The sequence below is a fragment of the Xenopus tropicalis genome, chromosome 9 (assembly GCF_000004195.4).
Source record: "Xenopus tropicalis strain Nigerian chromosome 9, UCB_Xtro_10.0, whole genome shotgun sequence".
Taxonomy (NCBI): domain Eukaryota; kingdom Metazoa; phylum Chordata; class Amphibia; order Anura; family Pipidae; genus Xenopus; species Xenopus tropicalis.
The window spans coordinates 34,590,908-34,611,942 of record NC_030685.2 but is presented as its reverse complement, the minus strand read 5'-3'; the positions used below and the strand labels follow the sequence as shown (position 1 = coordinate 34,611,942).

At 37.4% G+C, this 21,035-nt stretch overlaps 1 protein-coding gene across 1 annotated transcript in view; it reads right to left on the bottom strand.

Moving 5' to 3' along the window:
- Positions 1 to 21,035, bottom strand: part of snx29 (sorting nexin 29) — a 270,710-nt gene that overhangs the window by 132,658 nt on the left and 117,017 nt on the right. Inside the window, exons 16-17 of the mRNA XM_002937686.5 lie at positions 10,220 to 10,336; positions 5,076 to 5,131 (exon numbers count right to left, since the gene is read on the bottom strand). Of these exons, the coding sequence (XP_002937732.4) occupies positions 5,076 to 5,131; positions 10,220 to 10,336 (173 nt within the window). The remainder of the gene's footprint in view (positions 1 to 5,075; positions 5,132 to 10,219; positions 10,337 to 21,035) is intronic.

The following is a 21,035-nucleotide window of genomic DNA, read 5'->3' as shown; positions in this document are numbered from 1 at the left end:
TAATGAAACCTCTACTTATGTAAATTACTTTTCTTAACTAAATATGAACAGAATACCCAGTATTGAATACCCAGGCACCACACTCCCAGGTGAAACAGATATGCTGAGGAGCGTGTGAGCGAGGTAGGAGGATAAAGGCATGGAATTTTCAGCTGATAGCACTTGTGTGAGATTCTAATGCTTTGCTGATTTCCCGAAAGACTGTCCTTGTTAAAATCTTACAGACAGCCATTCTGCGGCTTAATGTTTAATTCTGCGCTCTTTCTACCTCACATGATCAACATACTTATTAGGAAAAGTGATGCTTATAGAGGCCATTGAGCTCAAATGGCTAAATTGCTTTGTGGATAAAGCATCTAACTATTTAGACAGATAGAGAGATGATCAGGCAGAGAGATTTACAAACAGTGCTTCATGGGAGAGGCAATATGCTTTGCACCATTTCCTTCATGGCCATAGATGCTGGTCTAATATTTTACCCCATGATCACATTCAGAAATATTTTATTTTTTATGTTCCTTTTAAATGTTTACAACATATAAGGAGGGAACTCACAATGCTATAGCTTAAAAAATATTTTGAAAGTATATATAGGGTGCAAAGCACAATCCAGTATGCAATGCACAATAACAGCAAATACTACAATTTCAATATGTCACACTATACATACCATAGTTTTCTTCTGTGCAAAAAATAAATAAATACATAAAAAATAAAGCAAAGCAGGCACATTGGGCAAATGAAAAACCCAGTGTTTCCGAACTTTGTCCTTTATCGAGGAGATTCTAATGTACTTCTGCCAGAGCTGTATTTATATACCTAGCAAAGTAAAACCAACGTTTGTGCATTAATCATACTTATGTATGTAGGGATCCATAGGGTTGACAGCCCCTATGGCTTTAAATCACTACACATCCTTATTCCCTAGTTGCTGGGCAGGCACCCATGTATCTATTTTTGTTTATTAACAAATCTTTATAATTGACGCTTGGGCTTTTGACCACTTCTTGCCACACTTTAATATAGTGTTTGGTAAGGGGTGGTCCTTCCACTTTGGCCTTCATAATTTCTGCTGTGTCAATTTAGCTGACAACTTTTGGACTGACTGGGGCAGGAAATCATACATAGACAGGCATATACACTACTGCACCAAAGTGTTCAGCTACTGACAGAAATGCAGGAACATACACAAATGTTTCTATGATACCATTTGACATTATTGTCAGAGTATTGCTGAAATAAGAAATACAGTAGGGCTAATCTACAGCACATCCGCAAGTGCAATTGTGGTTGCGGCATTTTTCCTGCAGTCAGGTGTGTAAAACACTTTCACTGAAGGTACTTGAGTCAAAATGCATTCCTTGCACCTCCCTATAATTGTGCTCGGTGCCATTCAGCCCCTTCTGCCTTCCATTACGAATTTATTGCTGCGGTGCTAATTGACACAGGGTGTCTGATTTGGCGGTAGCACCAGGGTTTCCTTAGCCCCCTGCATCAATCACTGTAGCTGAAAGAATAGGGTGCATATATCACTCGCACAACAAATACCGTTAATGACACCAGGCAGACTTACTGTATACCCCTGGGCAATAAAAGACCCCTTAACTATCACTGCCTTGACCCACAACATCTCTCCCTTATCGCATAGTTTCTAAGTTTAACAACTGTCCCTATTGCTTACCCCTACCTAAAACAGCTGAATAGTGCAGCCGCATACCTGGCAGACATATTCTTTGCAGCTGAAGACACTTCGGGTCTCGCCGCCGACACAGACCCTGCTTGCACATGCGCAGTTGAAGCAGATTCCCTGCTACCCCAAACTGCGCGTGCACAAGCAGGGCCCGTGTTGGTGGAGAGACCCGAAGTGTCTTCACTTGCTAAGAAGATGTCAGCCAGTAAACTTGAAAACTATGTGATAAGGGAGAGGTAAGGTGGGTCAAGGCAGTGATAGGCTTTTATCGCCCGGGAGTATAGTTCCACTCACCCTGAGGTCCCCCCCCCCCCCCCCAAGCCCACTTATGTATAAATCCCTGCTCCCTGTCTGCTCTCCTACTTTATAGCTGCCATGGAGCAGGGATTTACATGTAAAATGTGTAGTTGTCTGAATTTTTAAGCCAATACCTAATCATGAAAGTAGACATGAGTTTAAGCATCTGCATTTAAGTTTACACCCCTTGCCAATTTTGAAAGTTAGCGCAATGTTAACAAAGTTTGATGGTATATAAATGCAGCTCTGATAAAAACACACTGAAATGTCCTTTATAAATTACAGTTCCAAAACATCACAGGGAAAGAAAAGAAACACTCCATCCTAAAAGCTGAAAGCTTAGTCTGGTTTCTAAAAAATATCTGAAATTCTTAGTTTAAATTGCCTTTCATAACTTTTAATGTTTCCCGTGCCAAGTTAATATTACAAAAAGCTCCTGTTACAACAAAACGTAGTAAGAATGGGGTTTTGTTCATGCAAATAAAAGATGTCAGCCATTATGCAGGAAAACAAACACAATGCCAGGGTTTATGCTTATAAAGAGAAAATGTATATATGCTGGCACAAAATAACTGCTAAATATATAAAAGTCACTGCTATGTCAATTCAAATAAAGGACTGCAATGTTTTTAGTATCACTGGTAATTAAGAAGTGTTGTAAAGCACCAAATTCTTTCTGGGGGGGGGAAGCATTGTAGAAAATAAGCTATAAAGTATATAAAGTACATTGAGGCCGGAGGAAAACCAATTTTTAGTACATTTTAAATACACATGGTACTTGCAGAAAGTAAATAAAATCTAATACAAATGAGAAGAACTGCAAAAGTGCTAAAGAAGAAAAGAAAGAAGTGTGTATGAATAAGGGCTGACAATCAAATCAATACAGGGTCAAACATGTACAAGAACAAATGTCATCCTGACCTCTGCGTATAGTATATACAGCCTACAGTATGATGAAAGGGCAGATTAAATTGATGGCAGGTCCATCCTACCACCACTACATACTTCAATGTATCATAGTTCCATCCATGTATACCACCCAGCTTTTAACCTGCCAGACCTACTGCATTCCACAAACAATTTTAGCAAATTATAATTAAATGACCTGGGCACACTGGACCAACTGAAAGGATGCCTTCTTTATGGCTCGAGTGTGCCAAGGCTAAAAACTGTTTGTGTGACACCAAAATATCACATAATAAAGCTTATTTACAGTTACATTCTCATTAAATCCATTATTTTAAAGGAATTCAATAGGTATAATGTAGATATTGATTTTCTAAGACAATTTGCAATTGGTCTTAAAGCGGACCTGTCACCCTAAGAAATAAGTCCAAATTATTTTCTATATTGTTAGTTGAGCAAAATAAACTTTACTTACTCTATATAAATAATATAAATCTTGTTTCCTTCCGTCTTGGAATTACTCAGTCAAAGCAAGCAGGCAGGCACCATTTTGTGGACACTGTTATGAAGGCAAGCTTTGTATCATGCCAAAATCTTGTTTATGCGCCAGAATGGAGGACCAGATGCCCATGCCCATGCACTGGCTACACAATTAGATGAGGAGGAGGGGGGGGGGGGGGAAGTGAGATGTGCAGTGACATCTAGGAAGTGCTGAATGGAAAGCTAAAGTTATTGTCTGCCCCGCCTCTATGCCTAAGGCATAGAGGCGGGGCAAGCAATATATGATTGACAGCTGTGATTTTTAAATGCCTTTATAATGGGTTTGGATGTGTTAATATAAAAATGAATTTGGGTTTCATGTTTAATTTGAACAGGACTTTTATTATATAGATTTTCATGTCTGGGTGACAGGTCCACTTTAATTTTTTATTTTTAGTGGTTTTTAAGTTACCTAACTTTTTGCTCAGCAACTCTCCAGTTTGGCATTTCAGAAGCTATCTAGCTAGGGTCTAATTTAGCTACTAGGCAACTAGACGTTGGTTTGAATGACTGTAATAGGAATAGGTGAGGGACTGAATAAATAAAAAGCAAAAACAAAATTAACAATGACAATAAAATTGTAGTCTTAAAGAGCAATAGCTTTTTGGCTGCCAGGGTTAGTGACCCCCATTTGAAATCTGGAAAAAGGCAAAAGAGGAAGGAAATAATCCACAAACTAAAAAAAATAAATAATGAAGATCAATTGCAAAGTTGCTAGCAATAGGACATTCAATAACATACTAAAAGTGACCCATCCCTTTAAAGGAAAAGGAAAGGTAAAAACTAAGTAAGCTTTATCAGAAAGGTCTATGTAAATACAGCCATAAGCACTTACAGTAATGCTAGAGTCCTCTAACAAAAGAAACACAGGATTTCTTGTCTCCTTCTTTGTAAACATGCTCTTATGGTATCTGACTTCCTCTCTCAAAACCATCCTTAATTCCCTGAGTCTGCCCAGTTCTCTCCTTTCTCTCCCCTCTCCTGCTCCACCCTCCCACAAGAATACTAAGAACTCCCTCCCCCCTCCCTTAAGAATGTGTGATCTGAGCTACAAAGGGCTGGAGGTGTAGCATAAAGCTATTTAAAATGGCAGCTGCTGTCTTAAACAAACTGAGAGAGCTCTTTACTCAGGTATGGCAATGCTTTCTGCAGAATAAATATATTGTTCTAGATGGCACTAATGTGGCGAATCTATTGGCAGTAAAATGCCAAAATGACTTTCCTTCTCCTTTAACCCTAAATTTACAAAAACTGAATAGTTCCTCTTTAAAGCCAAGGAAATATTATATTAAACCAACAGATAAAAAAAGAAAAATTAACAGCCAAAGTTATTCCTTTTCCCACCTGACTATCTAAGACATTAACACTTCTTCTTTTCTTCTAGAAATAAAGTAGCATGATTATTTTTCATGAAATGTGCTAAAACATTAGAGAATTCCATTCACTGCATAAATTGACTTCCGTCAGTGTAGCATACCCATAACACAGTCATTTTGTGGTCAGAACAATGACATGAGATATGATGAGCTGTAGATATACTGTCAGGCGTGTTGGATGTTTCATTTATGAGCTGGAATCCCACAGCGCCCAAAGAAAAACCTAGTGCTTGCAATGCCTCTATGGTTAAACACAGATAACTTACATTTCAAAATCTGACAAACTCTGGTCTTCCGACGTCTGACTCAAATCTCCGGGGACCTGCCGTAACGAGAACGAAATCAATTGCATTACGCTTTATGTAACGGAAAAAACGCATATGCATTTTAGTTTTAAGGGTATGGCAAAATAAGATGAGCACATCCTGGCCAAAAGGATTCTGTAATTCTGTGTATTGAACCAGGGAGGCTTGCTAACTGGCTACAAATGGCATTATTTACAAAAGGCATAGAACAGTGAACACTTATAATGTTTCCAAGGTTCAGACAATCCATATTAATATATATACATCCACTCCATATATCATTTTCCTTTTTTTTTTTCACTGACATAAACATCTCAGTATTTTTGCATTCCTGATCTTTGAAACGGTGTCACTGCTGTACAGTAAGCATCATTTTTCACAGCACGCCGTTCAGTATATAGTACCTCTGAGTGCATCTGAGTGCGCTTGTCTTTATGCAACATTTATTTCCCTGGCAGAATTTGATATGAGAACACATAAAAATAAAAATCAGTAAATTCTGCATCTTGAGTTACTACAGTACATTTATTTTGTTGGCAGGTCTATTTACAGACGTTCTGCATTATACAGCGTATGCAATCGGGAAGTTAAAGGTAAGGCAGAGATCACACAGGAATGTTGTTCCCCAGACTGCCTTTCAGTCAGCAGAGTGATACACTGACACTGGAACATGTAATGACTATTCCGAAGCTCTTTATTTATTTGACATCTTCATCAGTGTTCAGTCCTCATAAGGAGTGCTACTAAAATGCTATTTTGATTAAGTAGTGTTTTTGAATTGCCAACAAAATACCCAAATATGTTAGAATACACCTGATTTGCTTCTAAAACTGTCAGCTACACAGGAACATAGTAAAAGACTTTATCAGATGAACTGAAATACACTCCAGGGTTTAAGTTAGGAGAAAGATCTGCAGGACATGCCTAACTAAAAGCCTGGAGCACAGGCAGCATCAGGAGGGCAGATTATAAGCTATACTTTAGCATTTCTCCAGCAAAGAATTAGTGAAGTTAAAACCAGTAGGTAAGTAAAGGAAAAGTTGCACAGTGGCTGCTATAGCCTATGAGTTCAGAAACCTAACTTTCTTATACAGCTATGTGATCTGTTATCTGGAAACCCATATCCAGAAAGCTACAAATTACAGGAAGCCCATCTCCCACAGACTTCATTTTAACCAAATAATTCACATTTTTAAAATTGATTTCCTTTTTCAATGTAATAATAAAACAGTACCATGTACTTGATCCTTACTAACATATAATTAATCCCCATTGATAACAATAGAACCCTATTGGGTTTACAGTATTTAAGTTTATTTAATGTTTAAATTATTTTTAATAATTTATAGAATGGTAATCCAAATTATAGAAATACCCCTTATACGGAAACCCAAGGTCCCAAGCATTCTGGATAATAGATCCCATACCTCTATTAATTTCTGGTTTAAAATATTTAATCAGTCTTGGAAAAAATAGATTACCTTTATTATTATTATTTATCATTTTCTGTTTCCCAGTTTTATGTGTTTTCCTCCAACTGTTCTTATTCTTTAAAGGAGAACTACACCCCCCAGCTATAAAAGCCCCCTTAACTGGCCTGCGTCAACCCTCCTCACCTCTCCCTTATCGCATACTCTGTAATTTAAAACACTGCCCCTATTGCAAACCCCAAGCTAAAAGAGCAGAGCAGCACAACTGCGTACCTGGGCGCCAATTTCTGTTCAATCGTAGAACCTTCATGACTCTCTGCCAATTTGGACCCTGCTTGAGCACGCACAGTTGGGGCAATCAGAAAATCAGCTTCAACTGCACATGCGCAAACAGGGTCCATGTCAAAATAAAAAAAAAAATATATCATATATATAACATCAGTGCATTAATGAGACTTGGTTGGGGTTTCCAGTGGGCCATTACCAGAAAAAAAGCCTAGACTTGAGCCTTACTTGCTGTACTACTGCATGATAAAGAACGTTTTTAATCAAACTATAAAATGTTTCACATTGCTGCACCTATTGTTGGTACAAGAAACATACTAACTAATTTCCCTTCCACTGGGAAGCTTTATAGAAAGTGATTGCTACGACTGCAGCTATTTAATCTGTTCCACTCATAACTGATGAACTACTGGCCTCATTCAGCTTTGGGCTAATTCCAAAAAAAAGAAAGATAAAGGCAAGCACAGGGGGTTCACAAAACGCAAAATATTTTCTGTTCTTATAGAAGAAACATGTTTGATCTTTATCAAACTAACATTGTGTTCTAGTAAAGTCTATAAACTGACAACTTGCTGGCAATCAGTTGTCAGTGCAAGTGGCCCTGCAGTAGAACAAATGCATACCTGTAATCCCCTGCTGTGCTTGCCAGTCTATTTCTAGATTCATGCAAAACTGAAATATAATTGTTTTATTGGAAGAAAAACATTCTGCATGTTTATGAATAGAATCATTTCTGGTTCACCCTAGCTCCACTTCTGACTAGCAGTGCCATGAACTACATTTAGACTTCCTGGAAATTTCTGTGTTCCCCTTGTACCTTTAGATCACAAACACTATGGAGCAGTTGCTTCTTTTTATGATAAGTGGATAAATTATTCATAATTGGAGCTACAGGCACTCCTCCAGGCAACTTCACTATATTATAGTCATGAGGAAAAGGATACTAAAAAGCCACTATACATTAAAGCTAAATTGAGTCTGTAATAGATCCTATACTTGTATAATATACAAGACTACAAGATACAATGCAGCTCTGAAATAGTTCTACTTTTTTATGTGCTTAGATTTATTATTTAAAGACATCGCTATTCCCCTTTTTACAAGAAGTGGGCCGAATAGTTCCTAAACTATATAAGTTCATGGAGCCCTTGAGCAGACAAAGGACCTTAAGAATCCATTAGATGGCCACATTCAGCCATTCTGACCATTCACGGGCAGAATTAAGCTACCAATTCGAGTTCTTCAGACCAATTAGTCAGCTAATCTACCTGCATATGAGGAGCCCAGCCCCTCCCTGGATAAGTGTAAGTTGTCCAGGGGTCGATGGGGCAGGTTTTATTTTCCTGTTGGATCGGGGACTGCATTGGCATTGTTGCAGTCCTTGATCTGACGGCTCCCATACACATCGTAGGTCCAAACAGTTGAATTAGCCTGATATTGCCAATCTTAGGTGGACAGAAGTATAAAAAAATGATACTTTTGAACAAGGCACATGCTACCTATACTGCTTAATGAAAATTGAAGCCACAAAAAGCAGAATTTGCTTTACATGCAACCATTTTACTCAGTTTTATGTGCAAACTGGTGAGAAAACATTACATTTTTATGACAAAAATTATTAAATATTTTAATGCTACAAAATGTCTACAAAATCTGTATACAGGGCCTAGATAAAACTCACTGTAAAGCAGAGCACAAAGTGTTCTCATCAAGCAGACGTTTCGGGGACAAGGCCTGAAGTGCTTGATGAAGGGGCTTGTTTGTCCCCGAAATGTCTGCTTGATGAGATCTCACTTAAATACAGTAAAATGGATTGAAGATTTTTTGCAGAAGCTTGAGAATGAAGTGTGCCTTTGTTCATATCATTTGATTTTACAAATTGTTTGGCTCATTTTTGCAGCAGAATATACATTGAGCACCTACTTACAAGTTACTTTGTTTATATTAATAAGAAAGGAACCAATTATATATTGCACAAAATGTTTTCTCTGAATAATATATTACTTGTTGCTAAATGAGCCCTTAAGTGGGTACTTTCTAAACTGGGAGCATGTGAGTAACATCAAGGGTAATGCAATTAGCAAGCCATTTAAAGACAAAATAAAAAAGTGGGGAAACATACTTCCCAAACAGGTTCATTACACTGGCCGAATATTCCAGCCAGTTCCTTTGCCTGACAATGTGTCCTTATGACTTTAGTTACAATATTAGTGTACATCAACGGCTAAAATGTAATAACATGTTTACTTAAATTAATGCAGTCCTACAGCCTGCAACACAGAAACATGGTGACCACAGATATAAATTGCATAGATTAAGAGCATGCCTATAGATAAGGGGTAAATAGTACTTTTTTCACAGTATCCTGAGATATACTCAAGAGTACCTCTTGAACGCCTGGGCATATGAGTGTTACGCATACAAATTCCAACATTCAGATACAAAAACAAGTCATTTAGGGGTAAATCGAATCTATATTAAAAGGATGTTCTTTCCATGTAATGGAATTTATTATTCTTATCAGGGAAGAACAGATGTGTCCATTAAAAGAGGCAATTAAACAGATGAAAGGTGAATTACAGGACGAACAGCTGAATGTCAGCTTTGCCAAATATGATAGAAAAATGGAAGAGGGAAAAAAGGAATTTTTATCGTTTGATACAAACAAATGGGAGTATACTGTATAAATATTTAAACTCCATACACCTCAATGTCTATTAAACATTAGAAACCATTTCAATACATTCCATGTATGAATATTGTGTTATTGAATATTGTGAATACTGTGCTGTTCAAGTAATGCAACACATCCATTATTACACATACGACAGAAAGAATAACCAGAGACAACCAGAAACACAATTCCATAAATTCTCTGCAATTATTACTCATTCAAACTTAAACTGCTGAGTCTCTGATGCTTCATGGACACACACACGCAAATATATACAACAATATATACAATATTGAACATACTGATGATCTTCAATATTCTGCCAAAATGCAAAACCAATGAATAGAACATGATATATAGTATACTGTATAATCAATACGCATTCATATATGGTAAAGGGCATCATATTCAGTGGCTATCTCTTAAAATAGTTCCATCAACAGGACAAAAATGTTGGTCTAAGCAATGTATGTTGGTAATTACATAGAACACAGTGTATCGTAATCAAGCCATTTCTATATATTTAAACACGTACATTATTTGGTTGCATGTGTGGGTGCTTGTGTGTATTTGGAGAGCGATGTGCACACACACTGCTTCTATATTTGATACAGAACTGCCTGCTGTTGATCAATCTGTTTGTAACATATTCATGGTGGTGGATCAGTTTGTCTAGAAATATTATGTAACCTTTAATTTCTATAAGCCATACTTACTGGTCCTCTTAGATCAATCAATTCTTGTCTCATTTGTGACACCAGCACGTCTTTTGCCATTAGTGTTCGATGAAGCCTCTCATTAAATTCTATGAGCTCTCCGTGCATTTCAGCAACCTGAAAGTAAAAAATAATAGAACAAAAAGCAATTATTCCATATACAACGTATGTCTGACAGTTTGGTGAGAAAAGTTAGAACTAAAAAAAACTAAACGAGACAATTACTTAACACTAAATTAACAGCATTTTGCTTAGATTTTTTATTAATTAGAAAATGCCTGTCCCTATATGTATTGTGGTTTATTTTACAGAACTGCACAGTAGCTCTCAACGACAACATGAAAAGTTCATTGGACACAAGTGGCATCAGATCCTCGATGGCCTTTCTTCATCTCTCCATCAATTTCAGAAATGGACAGCAATTGCATTGGAGTAACTGGTGCTGAAATGGTCTGAAAAGTTAGTGCCCTAATATCACACAATGTTGTTTTGAATTTCAACTTAAATGGTTTTTAATGAATTTGTCATCACTGCCTGCTCTTTCAGGAAAATCAATTTCTTATTATCAGCCTGGGCTCGCATTTTACAGCGCTGCAGTCCATGCTTACCTACGATGCTCATAGAGTTTGTTTTCTATCTAGACCTTGGATTGATTTTATTACTCATTTTTTTTCATTCTCATCTCTCCTTCACTTCTCCTATTCATTTATATTGTGATGACTGGCTGTACCAAAAACCAATTTGATTGCCAGTCACTTAGAAATGACCTCTTCAAACACAGACACAAATACACATAGAAACTTGCAAAGGTAACAAGGTTTGTGTGAGAAGAATAGATTCTGACCATCTGGAAGCACATTTGCTCCTACGAAGGACATGAGATATTGCTAGTAGGCATAGGGGCCCTCCAAAATTTCCTAGCCATTCTAAAATAATCCTTTTAATTATATGTGCAGTAATCAGGTAGCTGGGAGCATGCCAGAGGTATGGGGACATATGGTCAGTGCAATATAATGCATAACTGGGTTTGAGCCTGCATGGGCAGTCTCCAGTCTGCAGATAACACATCAGCATACTTGCTTTAAAGGGGTTGTCAACTTTTCTGTAACTTTTAGTATGCCATAGAATTCCTATTCCTAGGAATAGGTACACATTGGTCCTGTGACACTTCCTTAAAGGTGCGGTTTACCTACCAGCAGATCCTGAGCTGGCGATCACAAAAGCCCAAGCACTGTCCACAGACAGTTCTTTCAGATGAGGGCTCTGAGAAAATTCCACCAATGAGGTTTTTTTTAAGTTCTTGGTCAGGTTCATTTAAAAACAATTTTATGAGTTATCTTTCAGTGTAACACAATCAGGGTTGCCATCAGGAATCATAGGGCTTCATACTACTATGGTAGCAGGGCTCATCCCACCAAGGGAGGCCAAATTATTAACCCATTGGTCACCTGGGCCCTTGGGCAGAGGGCCCTGCTAACAAGTAGAATGGGTCCCCTGTAGACCACGCCGCCTTGTTATGCATGTTTGTAAGGATCAGAAAGGTACAAGTGTAAGAGTAAGATAAATCAGCAATTATGTACCGTTCATTGATTCCAGCCAGGACATTATCTACAAAGAAGTTTGGATGTTCTCCCTGTGCTTGTGTGGGTTTCCTGTGGGTACTAATTTCTTTCAACACTCAAGAGGCATACAGGCAGGTTAAATGACTCCTGACAAAATGAGTCCTAATGTATGTAACTGTGATTGAGTCTTTAGACTGGAAGTTCTACTGCGGCAGGGACCGATGTGAATGATGTATAATCTCTCTGTAAGCACTGGGGGATATTTTAGTGCTATTTAAATAAAAGACAATCATAATAATGGCTCTCTACAAAGCAGAACAGAGCTACTCAATAAGGACATTTCTTGCCAACAGATAACTAGCAACACTTCTTTATAACATAGCTCAAAACATTTTTAGATGCCTGCCTCTGAATTAACTAGTAGCTAAATAGGAAACTTAAAAGAAAAAGGTTGAACATAATGGGTATGTGTCTAAATTTTAAATTCAACAAGTGGATTATTGTTGAAAGGTATTATTAAGGGGCGTTTATAAAATTCCTAAAATATGATGAGTGGGTTTCACACATTTTTTATTCTGTACTGAGCAGTTAGTTGAGCATGGAGATACAGTTTTCAACATAACATTTGTTAGAACAAAAAAGGACATGCACCCAAATAGGTGAAAATGCGCTGGGGCAAATTATGCAAGCCTCCACAGGAGGTGATGGTAGCTCCACTATTCCCCTGTCTCAATAGGCACATTTTGCTCAATTCAGTACAGGAGCAGGATGTACCTAGCAGCCCTAAGCACAACTATACAAAACTCCTAGGGGTGCCTTTTGACACAAGTACCCAATAAATAGAATTTTTAAGAATTCCACAACTTCACAACTATCAAAATTGATGCCCTCATGTCTGCGGGAAGGAGCTACTGTAAATAAAAAATTAGAAAGTTTATTTAATGATGCCCTTATATATTTATACATAGTTATCATATCCTCTCTTAAGCGCCGTGTCTCTGGTGTAAACAACCCCAACTTGGCCAGTCTTTTTTCATAACTGAGACTTTCCATACCTTTTACCAGCTTGGTTGCCCTCCTTTGGACTCTATCTAATTCAATAATGTCCCGTTTGAGCACTGGAGACCCAATCTGCATGGCATATTCTGGATGAGGCCTTATCAGTGCTCTGTAGAAAAATGACCCCCTCCTCCTATGATTCTATGCAGCTCCAAACCTTGTCTGCCCATGCAGCTGCTGACTGGCATTGCTTGCTACAGCCAAGTTTAATATCTGAAAGAACATCAAGGTCTTTTTCCATTCAGCATTTGTCTAACGCAGTTTCACTAAGGGTAAAGGTAAGTGGCTGCATATTTTTAGCAGCCTGGCCCTGGATGAGAACCCAAGAAGAAGTGAGTTGTGGCTTGCTTCAACCAGCCAGCGTAGGACAGGTGCTTTGTGGTACTGTGAAGTGTAGTGTTCAGCAGAGCTGCGGCTCAGGTGAGGTGGAGTGTGCAATTTGAAAGCTGCTACTTGAGTAACCGCCCGGTTATTAAAAAGGTGGTTTGGACCTTAGTTGGCTATAGGGTCTCCAACTGAGGCTGGCTGCAGGCTGGTTGACTGGCCTGTGTAACAGGGGTGGGTGGCAGGCCTGACAAAGCTGTGCAGTAGCAACATAACGTATCTCTCTGCCCACCCCCTTGTCACTCACTTTTTCTGCTCAGTGGTGCAGCAAACATGATTGGCCTGCCTGGTCAGGGTAAGGGGGTTGGGGTGGTGGAGGGATATGGGGGGGGGGTGTTGGATAATCCCCACAGATCTGTGGGTGGCAAAAAAAAACTTGGCAATGACAAAGCTGCACAGTCAGTGGGCCCCTAAAATCAGTAAGCCCTGGGCAGATGCCCCTTTTGCCCTCTTAGTAAAGAGGCCCTACCACTCAGAACCCTACTCCAAGCAGGCAATGTACTATTGACAACCAAGTCATCAAACTACTGTAAAGTCAAACTAAATCACTGTAACCAGAATTATCTCTAGCCTATATCCAGCAGAATATATCTATTTCCAAATAAATAACCATAGGCCGGGAAAAACACTTGCAAACACTGTTCACTCTAGGAAAAATTCCCAGGTGTGTTGTAAAAAATACACGGTGTGAAATGATCAGTTGATTTTTCTTTTACTGTTTTATTTCCTAAGAATATATATTTTATTAAAAAAAAATAAAGCTGGCTGCCCTGTAACTTGCTCGCAGGAATTTCATTTAATAAGAAAACAGACCATAAGGCTGGAAGCACTACAGTCTCTATAGGATTGCATTGCTCTACACCTGGCAGAAATGTATACATTTAAACCGCTAAAAACTTTCCACAATACAAACATAATGATATCTTATTGCTTAAAGTTTTAATGATGAACTGTAGTGTGTCTCCTAGAAAATACATACAAGATACTTGTTTAACTTGTGGAGTAGAGTTTTAGATTTGCCTTATAAAAAAGTGCTGGAAAATAATCTGTGCAATTGACCCTGTGGGCCTGGGCTTTTATAGGAGCTCAAGATTTGCAGTGTCTTATCCTCTGACAACAGTGAATATTAGTTTTTTTCCAAACAAGCAATTGTGACAGTGCCACAAGGTACAACACAAAGTCATTCCAAAAAAAAAAAGGGCTTTGTGATACATTAAGGGGCACAATTACAAAAGCACGAACGCTTCGAGCATATATTCCCCGAATTTTTCTGGCATCCGCAAGCCTTTTTGCGTACACCGCACGACTTTTGGTACGCTTGCGCAAAAAAATCGGAAAGGTTTCACCGCTGTTTACAATGGTTCGGTACAAAAATTTAGTGACTTTTGGATCGCCAATACGATATTATCGTGACTAATACGATTTTTTCGTAAGCATTTTTGGGATATTTGCGATCTTCCAATCCGAATTTTTCCCATTCGGGATTCGAATTCGTGTTGGGAGATTCTTGGGTGGAGAGTACAGCAAGCTTAGGGTGAATTTATCAAGATGTGTGTTTTATTTTTAACTGCCCAAATGCCTGATTTGAGATCACTATTTCACACTTCTTCAGACCTTGCATATTCCATTATGTCAGTGGGAAAAATTCAACTGTTAAGGATGCTCCAGCAGAGTTCTTCTGGACACAGACATGCTGTATTTTCCCATAGCATTTTGGTTGCTTACTTTTACGCCAACATTTTTAAACAGTGCTTTGTGGTCGCTGAAAAGAAATGCACAACTTGATAAATACACTGATTTTTTTCTGTGGCGATACCTAGTAAGGTGTACCCCTGGAACTGTCCTGACCCCGGGCTTGATCTAAGATTTCTTTCTGTTAGCTGCCTGGTCTGACCTCTGGCATGTTCCTCAATTGTGCTTTGCCACCTACCCTGGCCTAGCAATGTTGCTTATACTGACTGCTTGCTCTCATGCTTGGACTGTGTTTTTGTCACAATGATGGATCTGTGATTCCACAGTAACCCTAGGTTACTAAATTAACTTATTTATAAATACCATTAAAGGTGTGCTTCAAAATTCTTCCAAAGACATTAGGTGCTTATTTGAAAACAACTCAACAGTGTAAGTCCTAGGTATACTTTCCTTGGCACCAAGATTGTTAGACAAATGAAAAGATCATTGGACAATTTGGAATCACATAGCTAAAATAGACAATTAAGATCCAGATCAGGTCTACTAACAGTCTTCAAAAGGAAGGGTCAGGTCCCATTCATGAGTATAATGACTGGCCACACAGATTTACAGCAGTCAACTCTGAAGGTAGCTGAGCACAAGGAAAAACCTATTTCCATTTGAAACATTAGAAAATACTTGAAAATGAGAATTATGTGGTAGATTGCCATCCGAAGTACTGGCTGTGAATATGTATGCTGAAAGGAAATTAACTGCTTTCACACTCCATCAGGTCTATTTTATTCAATGAAAATGTTCCATCATTTAAGTGTTTGTAGTTACACTGAAAATAAATGCACATTTTCCCTCTAAATTACACAATGTTTCTAAAGTGATAAAATACATCTGATTAAGAGGTGTTTGGAAGATAATGCAAGGGAATGCAGAAAAAAGCAAACTAAACATAGGAAAAGCTTAATTACATAGAAAACCAATCTCACTTACTATAGATTTAATCATAATGTACATTAAGATCGTGCACACATGTCCCAAGGAACAAACCACAACATAAAAGATACCAAATATAAACTCCTGCAAAAAATATAGTTACAAATTTGTTAATTTCAATCCATTAAAAATACTAACAGCCCCATGTGGATAGCCAAACACATTTCATGCTTCTGATATGTCTTCTATATAGATTGTTCACTAAAAACAAAAACTCCCTGTTCCTGGTTTTCGCTTTACAACATAAATGGACTTTTAGAACACTGACAATATAAAGTCTCCACTTGCTATTATTCTCGACCTGCTATTATTGGAAAGTCCCCTAGCATTGGATTTCAGTGCAAATGTATTGGCACCAATCACAAGCTGCAAAGAAAGAATGCTTGTAAATGCATGTAAAAAAACACGTATGGAATAAATGTCCTATCTAGGTAGTGTCTGTGCTCAATTTTACATATATTTTCATACTTTGTACTTGTATTTGCAAATGAGAACTTCGATCTCTTAACCTGAAGAGAGTTAGTATTTGGGGGGGTGGTACAATGCATCTTCATATAGAAAAAAACAGGCTGACCTAATGAGTCTCTCTCTGTATGATGACAGTCAGTGCAGACAGTATTTAGTCATGCAGACAATGCATCATTTTATTTAGAAAACGCTGTGCCACAGACAGACAGTACATGATGAAAGATAGCCAAGAGCTCTGCATCTATACGAATACTGCATTTTATTAAGATACAAATCTGTTGTTTTATAAGCTACTATATGATAAAGAGCATTGCTTGTTACATGATAAATAAAAGCCTTCTGAAATAGGCGCCAAGTAAATAATAAATGCTAGACTGATTTGGCACAAGCAAAAATTATGGTTCCTGTACACATTTTGTAATTTATTGTACTCTGTGAGAGAAATATTTTCGAAGCAACAATATCCTGTTAATATATTATATTAAATTAGTAAAAATATTTAGCAAAAGCCTGTTTTTCTACTTAATTTGCCAATTTTTTAACAACTTATTATTCTTTTACTTTACCTAGAAATACTACAGGTATGGGACCTATTATTCAGAATGCTCAGGACCTGGGGTTTTCCGGATAAGGGATCTCCATAACTGTTAAAAATCATTTAAATATTGAATAGGCTTGTTTTGCCAACGTACTGTTTTATTATTACAGGGAAAAAGGAAATCATTTTTAAAAAATTAGAATTATTTGCTTATAATACGGGTTTCCGGATTATGGATCCCATACCTGTATATATTGTTTTTGTGAACATCATAAGTTTTTTTAAATCTAAATTTCTGTGGAATGCTAATATATATAGCATTGCTTACAAATAAAACTAATACAAATAAAATGAATTATTGTTATAGAGAAATATACAGTATTATAAACATATACAGTATTTATATGCAAAGGTCCATATCCTTATGAGCACCAGTTCCAAGTACAGTTTTATATCTGTACTTCTATATATCAAAAACAAGAATACACTTTACTGTAAGGTCCAAAATGCCCCTAAACAGTATGTTGACCCCATAAAAACAATCGGAAGAATATAACATGGATAATTTTGTCTTTCCAAACTACTAAACTGTTTGTTTAAGCAGGAGGTTCAAATTTTTCAAAAACTGAATAAAAAATGTAACTGTTCAATATCTTATATCCCACTAGCTCTTCGGTACATAGATAATACATTCTAAATGTGAATATATACTCAGGACAAAGGATTCAAATGGTAGCAGAGGTAAGAATATATTAAAAACATATCTGATTATAACTCTTATTTTTTTTTCTGACCTTTGGGCCCCTGAAAATATGGAGTTTTTATTTCAAACTTCCAAACTGCAAATCTTTACTATAATTTTTATGAAAATTGACAAATTTTGGAGACAGATTTATGAGTGTACTTCTTAATCCCTTATTTTAAATCAGCTCTGGAAAAACATTATTTTTCCAAATCAAGCTATTAAAAATCTAAATTTTTTATTACAGGCACACTTTCTCTAAAGAAAAGACAGAAAATAAACTAAAATCTAATGTATGGTCCTGGCAATTATTTCCAGCTCAAATACCTATTTCTACATAAAACAAAATAGATAAATACATACATATCAAGACTGTTGAGCACACATATCATATAACTAGAGCAGAACAAGAACAGTCTGTTCCACATGATTTAAAGGGTGACTGCGCAAATAAACCGAACAGCAGCCCCTCGAAAAGAAATTGCTCAGCAGCGCTGCAAAAACAAACAAATATTAGCAATAGAGCAAAGCAACAGAATGTGACATGAATTTAATGCTCATCAAAGTGCTGCACCAGCATCTGCATATAGGTTAATTTAGCTTTTCAGGGGAAGATGTAATAAAAGTTGCTAAGAGAAACAAATGTGCATTTTGCAATGGAATATTCTTCATTAGACAGTTACTGCATTGCATTTTGAAGCAAAAATTGCAACTTTTTCCTTTTTTATAAGTTTTATGACACTGTGCAATGGGGCAATAGATTTTCACACTTTTTCATATTGCTGCACAAAAGCCAGCATGAAAAGCCTTGAAAACCTCTAAAACCACCCTTGTAAAAGGGACATCTGCTATTGACTTCTACATGATCTCAACTGATTTTTTTACTCAACTGGAGTATTTTTGGATTCAAAATTGTCGCAGTTTTGTCACATAATAAATCTCGGAAAACTTGTGTTTTTTTCCCGCAACTCTGTGGTTTAGTAAATGCCTCCTTAAGGCCTTCATTTTTTCGGTTTTTTGATTTTTGATGACAAAATTGATTGCGTCACAGAAATTTGCTGCATTTTATTACGAAACAAAACCGAATGCAAAAATACATCATCTAAAAAGGTACCCGCGAAGGCCCCTTTTACAAATGGAAGATCTTTCTTTGCTTTGTAGTTTTAGGGTTTTTTTAAATACTGTACGAAAACGTTGTGTTTTTTTGTGCAATAATATGAAAAAGTTGCGGTTTTCAGTTTTTTTATGCATTTTTTTTTGTTTGTGCTTTTGATCTTTTGATAAATTACTGACATACATGGAAATAGATTTAGTCGTGGTTTAAAAGAAAACTATAAAACCACAAAAATCAGAATGTTGATAAATGCCCCACTTACTGTGTCTTATCTTACTGCAGTATAGGCAGTAAAGGAACTTTCTAGTACAGCTCTGAGTATCAAGAAAGGGGAACAGTCAATTTTATAAGAAATCCTCTAAACTATGGAAGTTTCATTTATCAATATCACAAATAGTCTTTATTTTATTGTTAACAGTTGTTTTATTTAACCCTATATTGAGTTCCTAAACTCAACATGTTTTGTGGCTGTAGCCAGCATCCCCCCCCCCCCCCATGCTGTGAGCCCTTCACAGACTGCACCTGCTGTAACAGGTTGATCCTAGTAATTTGCAATGTGCTACTGACAAACAGCATGGCTGAGCTGCTTGTAATTGGAAACAAACAGGTTAGGTTGAGGAATCACACTAATTAAAAGCATTTATATAACAAATACAAAATGAATCCTATTATTGAAAAAGCTTTATTTTGCAGAGTTTGAATGCTTGTTTATTTATGACAGATCCACTTCACAGATCAAAGTAAGATATGTACTGACATCACAAAGACATGGGGTTCTCGTAAGGACTCAATTCAATGGTAACCCGCAGAATAATGTTTAAGCAGTGGGGGAGGATTTGATTCTTTAGGTACACTGTTTCACTTTGACCCATTGCAGGAGAAAGATATATACGACTGAATAGAGATGAGTGACACAGAAAATGACTAGGGAAGCACTGAAGCAAATATATCAGAATTCAATTGACCTAAAGTAATTACAATTGGCAAGCAGATGGCTCACTATAATGTTAGCTCAACAGCTGATGCTATTTGGTGCTTTCTTATTTCTGGTGTTCCACAAAACTCCTCAACATTAGATGAAAAGAAAAGCATAAAAGTGAGGCAGATTTATCAAAATGTGAGATTTATCAAAATGTGAGATTAGATCTCACTACAGAAAATTTCACCCACTTTCTCTTCATTCCAATGGGATTTCATCAACCTTTATCAAATGGTGAACTCTTTCACCCACTGATAGACTTTTAAAAATCCAATAGGAATGAATAGAAAGTGGGTGAAAATTTCTGTGGTGAGCTCTAATCTCACATTTTGATAAATGGCCTTTATCAATGCCCACTAATCAGTGTTAAAATGAGGCAGGCAAAGAACCATAAACTAGTAATATACCATGGATAGATAGATGATAGATAGATGCAAAAGCCTAATAAACAAATGAAGTAAATGTAAAAATGTAATCTGATGGCACACAAAAGGGGTCATTTACTGCTGCTAGCACAGTTGCGGTTGTGTAAATTTCCTCCGTGGTCAGTTACGTGAAAAATCCCATTGTGGGTAAAAACATGGCAATTATGCTCAAAGCTGCGCTTGGCTCACTGACTTGGTCACTTACATATCAAAATCAGAATCAAATTTCTGCAGCTACACATCTTCTCTGCTCTCCTATAATACTACCCTCCGCCAAGCTAAACAAACCTACTTCACTGCACTCATTAACTCCCTCTCTAAAAAACCTGCACAACTCTTCTCTACCTTTAACTCTCTGCTGTCCCCTCCTCCACCTCCTCTGTGTGCTATGGTCACTGCTTAAGCCATTGCAGAGCACTTTAAAAATAAAATTGACACCATCCGTAGTGACATTGCACAACTTAATCCCCATAACCATTCACCTCCCTCCCTACATGCTCCCTAGTCTCTTCTTGGCTCCTTCTCCCCAGTGACTGAAGAGGAAGTCTCAAAACTTTTGGCTTCCTCTCACCTTACTACCTGCCCGCTTGATCCCATTCCTACCAAACTTTTATGCAATGCCAACCCCTGTCTTATCAAAGCCTTAACTCATCTATTCAATCTCTCGCTCTCTACTGGAATTTTTCCCTCCCAACTAAAACATGCACTTGTAACCCCTATTCCGAAAATACCCTCCCTTGATCTCTCCAATCCTACTAACCTCCGACCTATCTCTCTGCTCCCATTCATCTCCAAACTACTTGAGCGCCTAGTTTACAACCGACTGACACTATTCCTCTCTGACAACAACCTCCTGGATCCCCTAC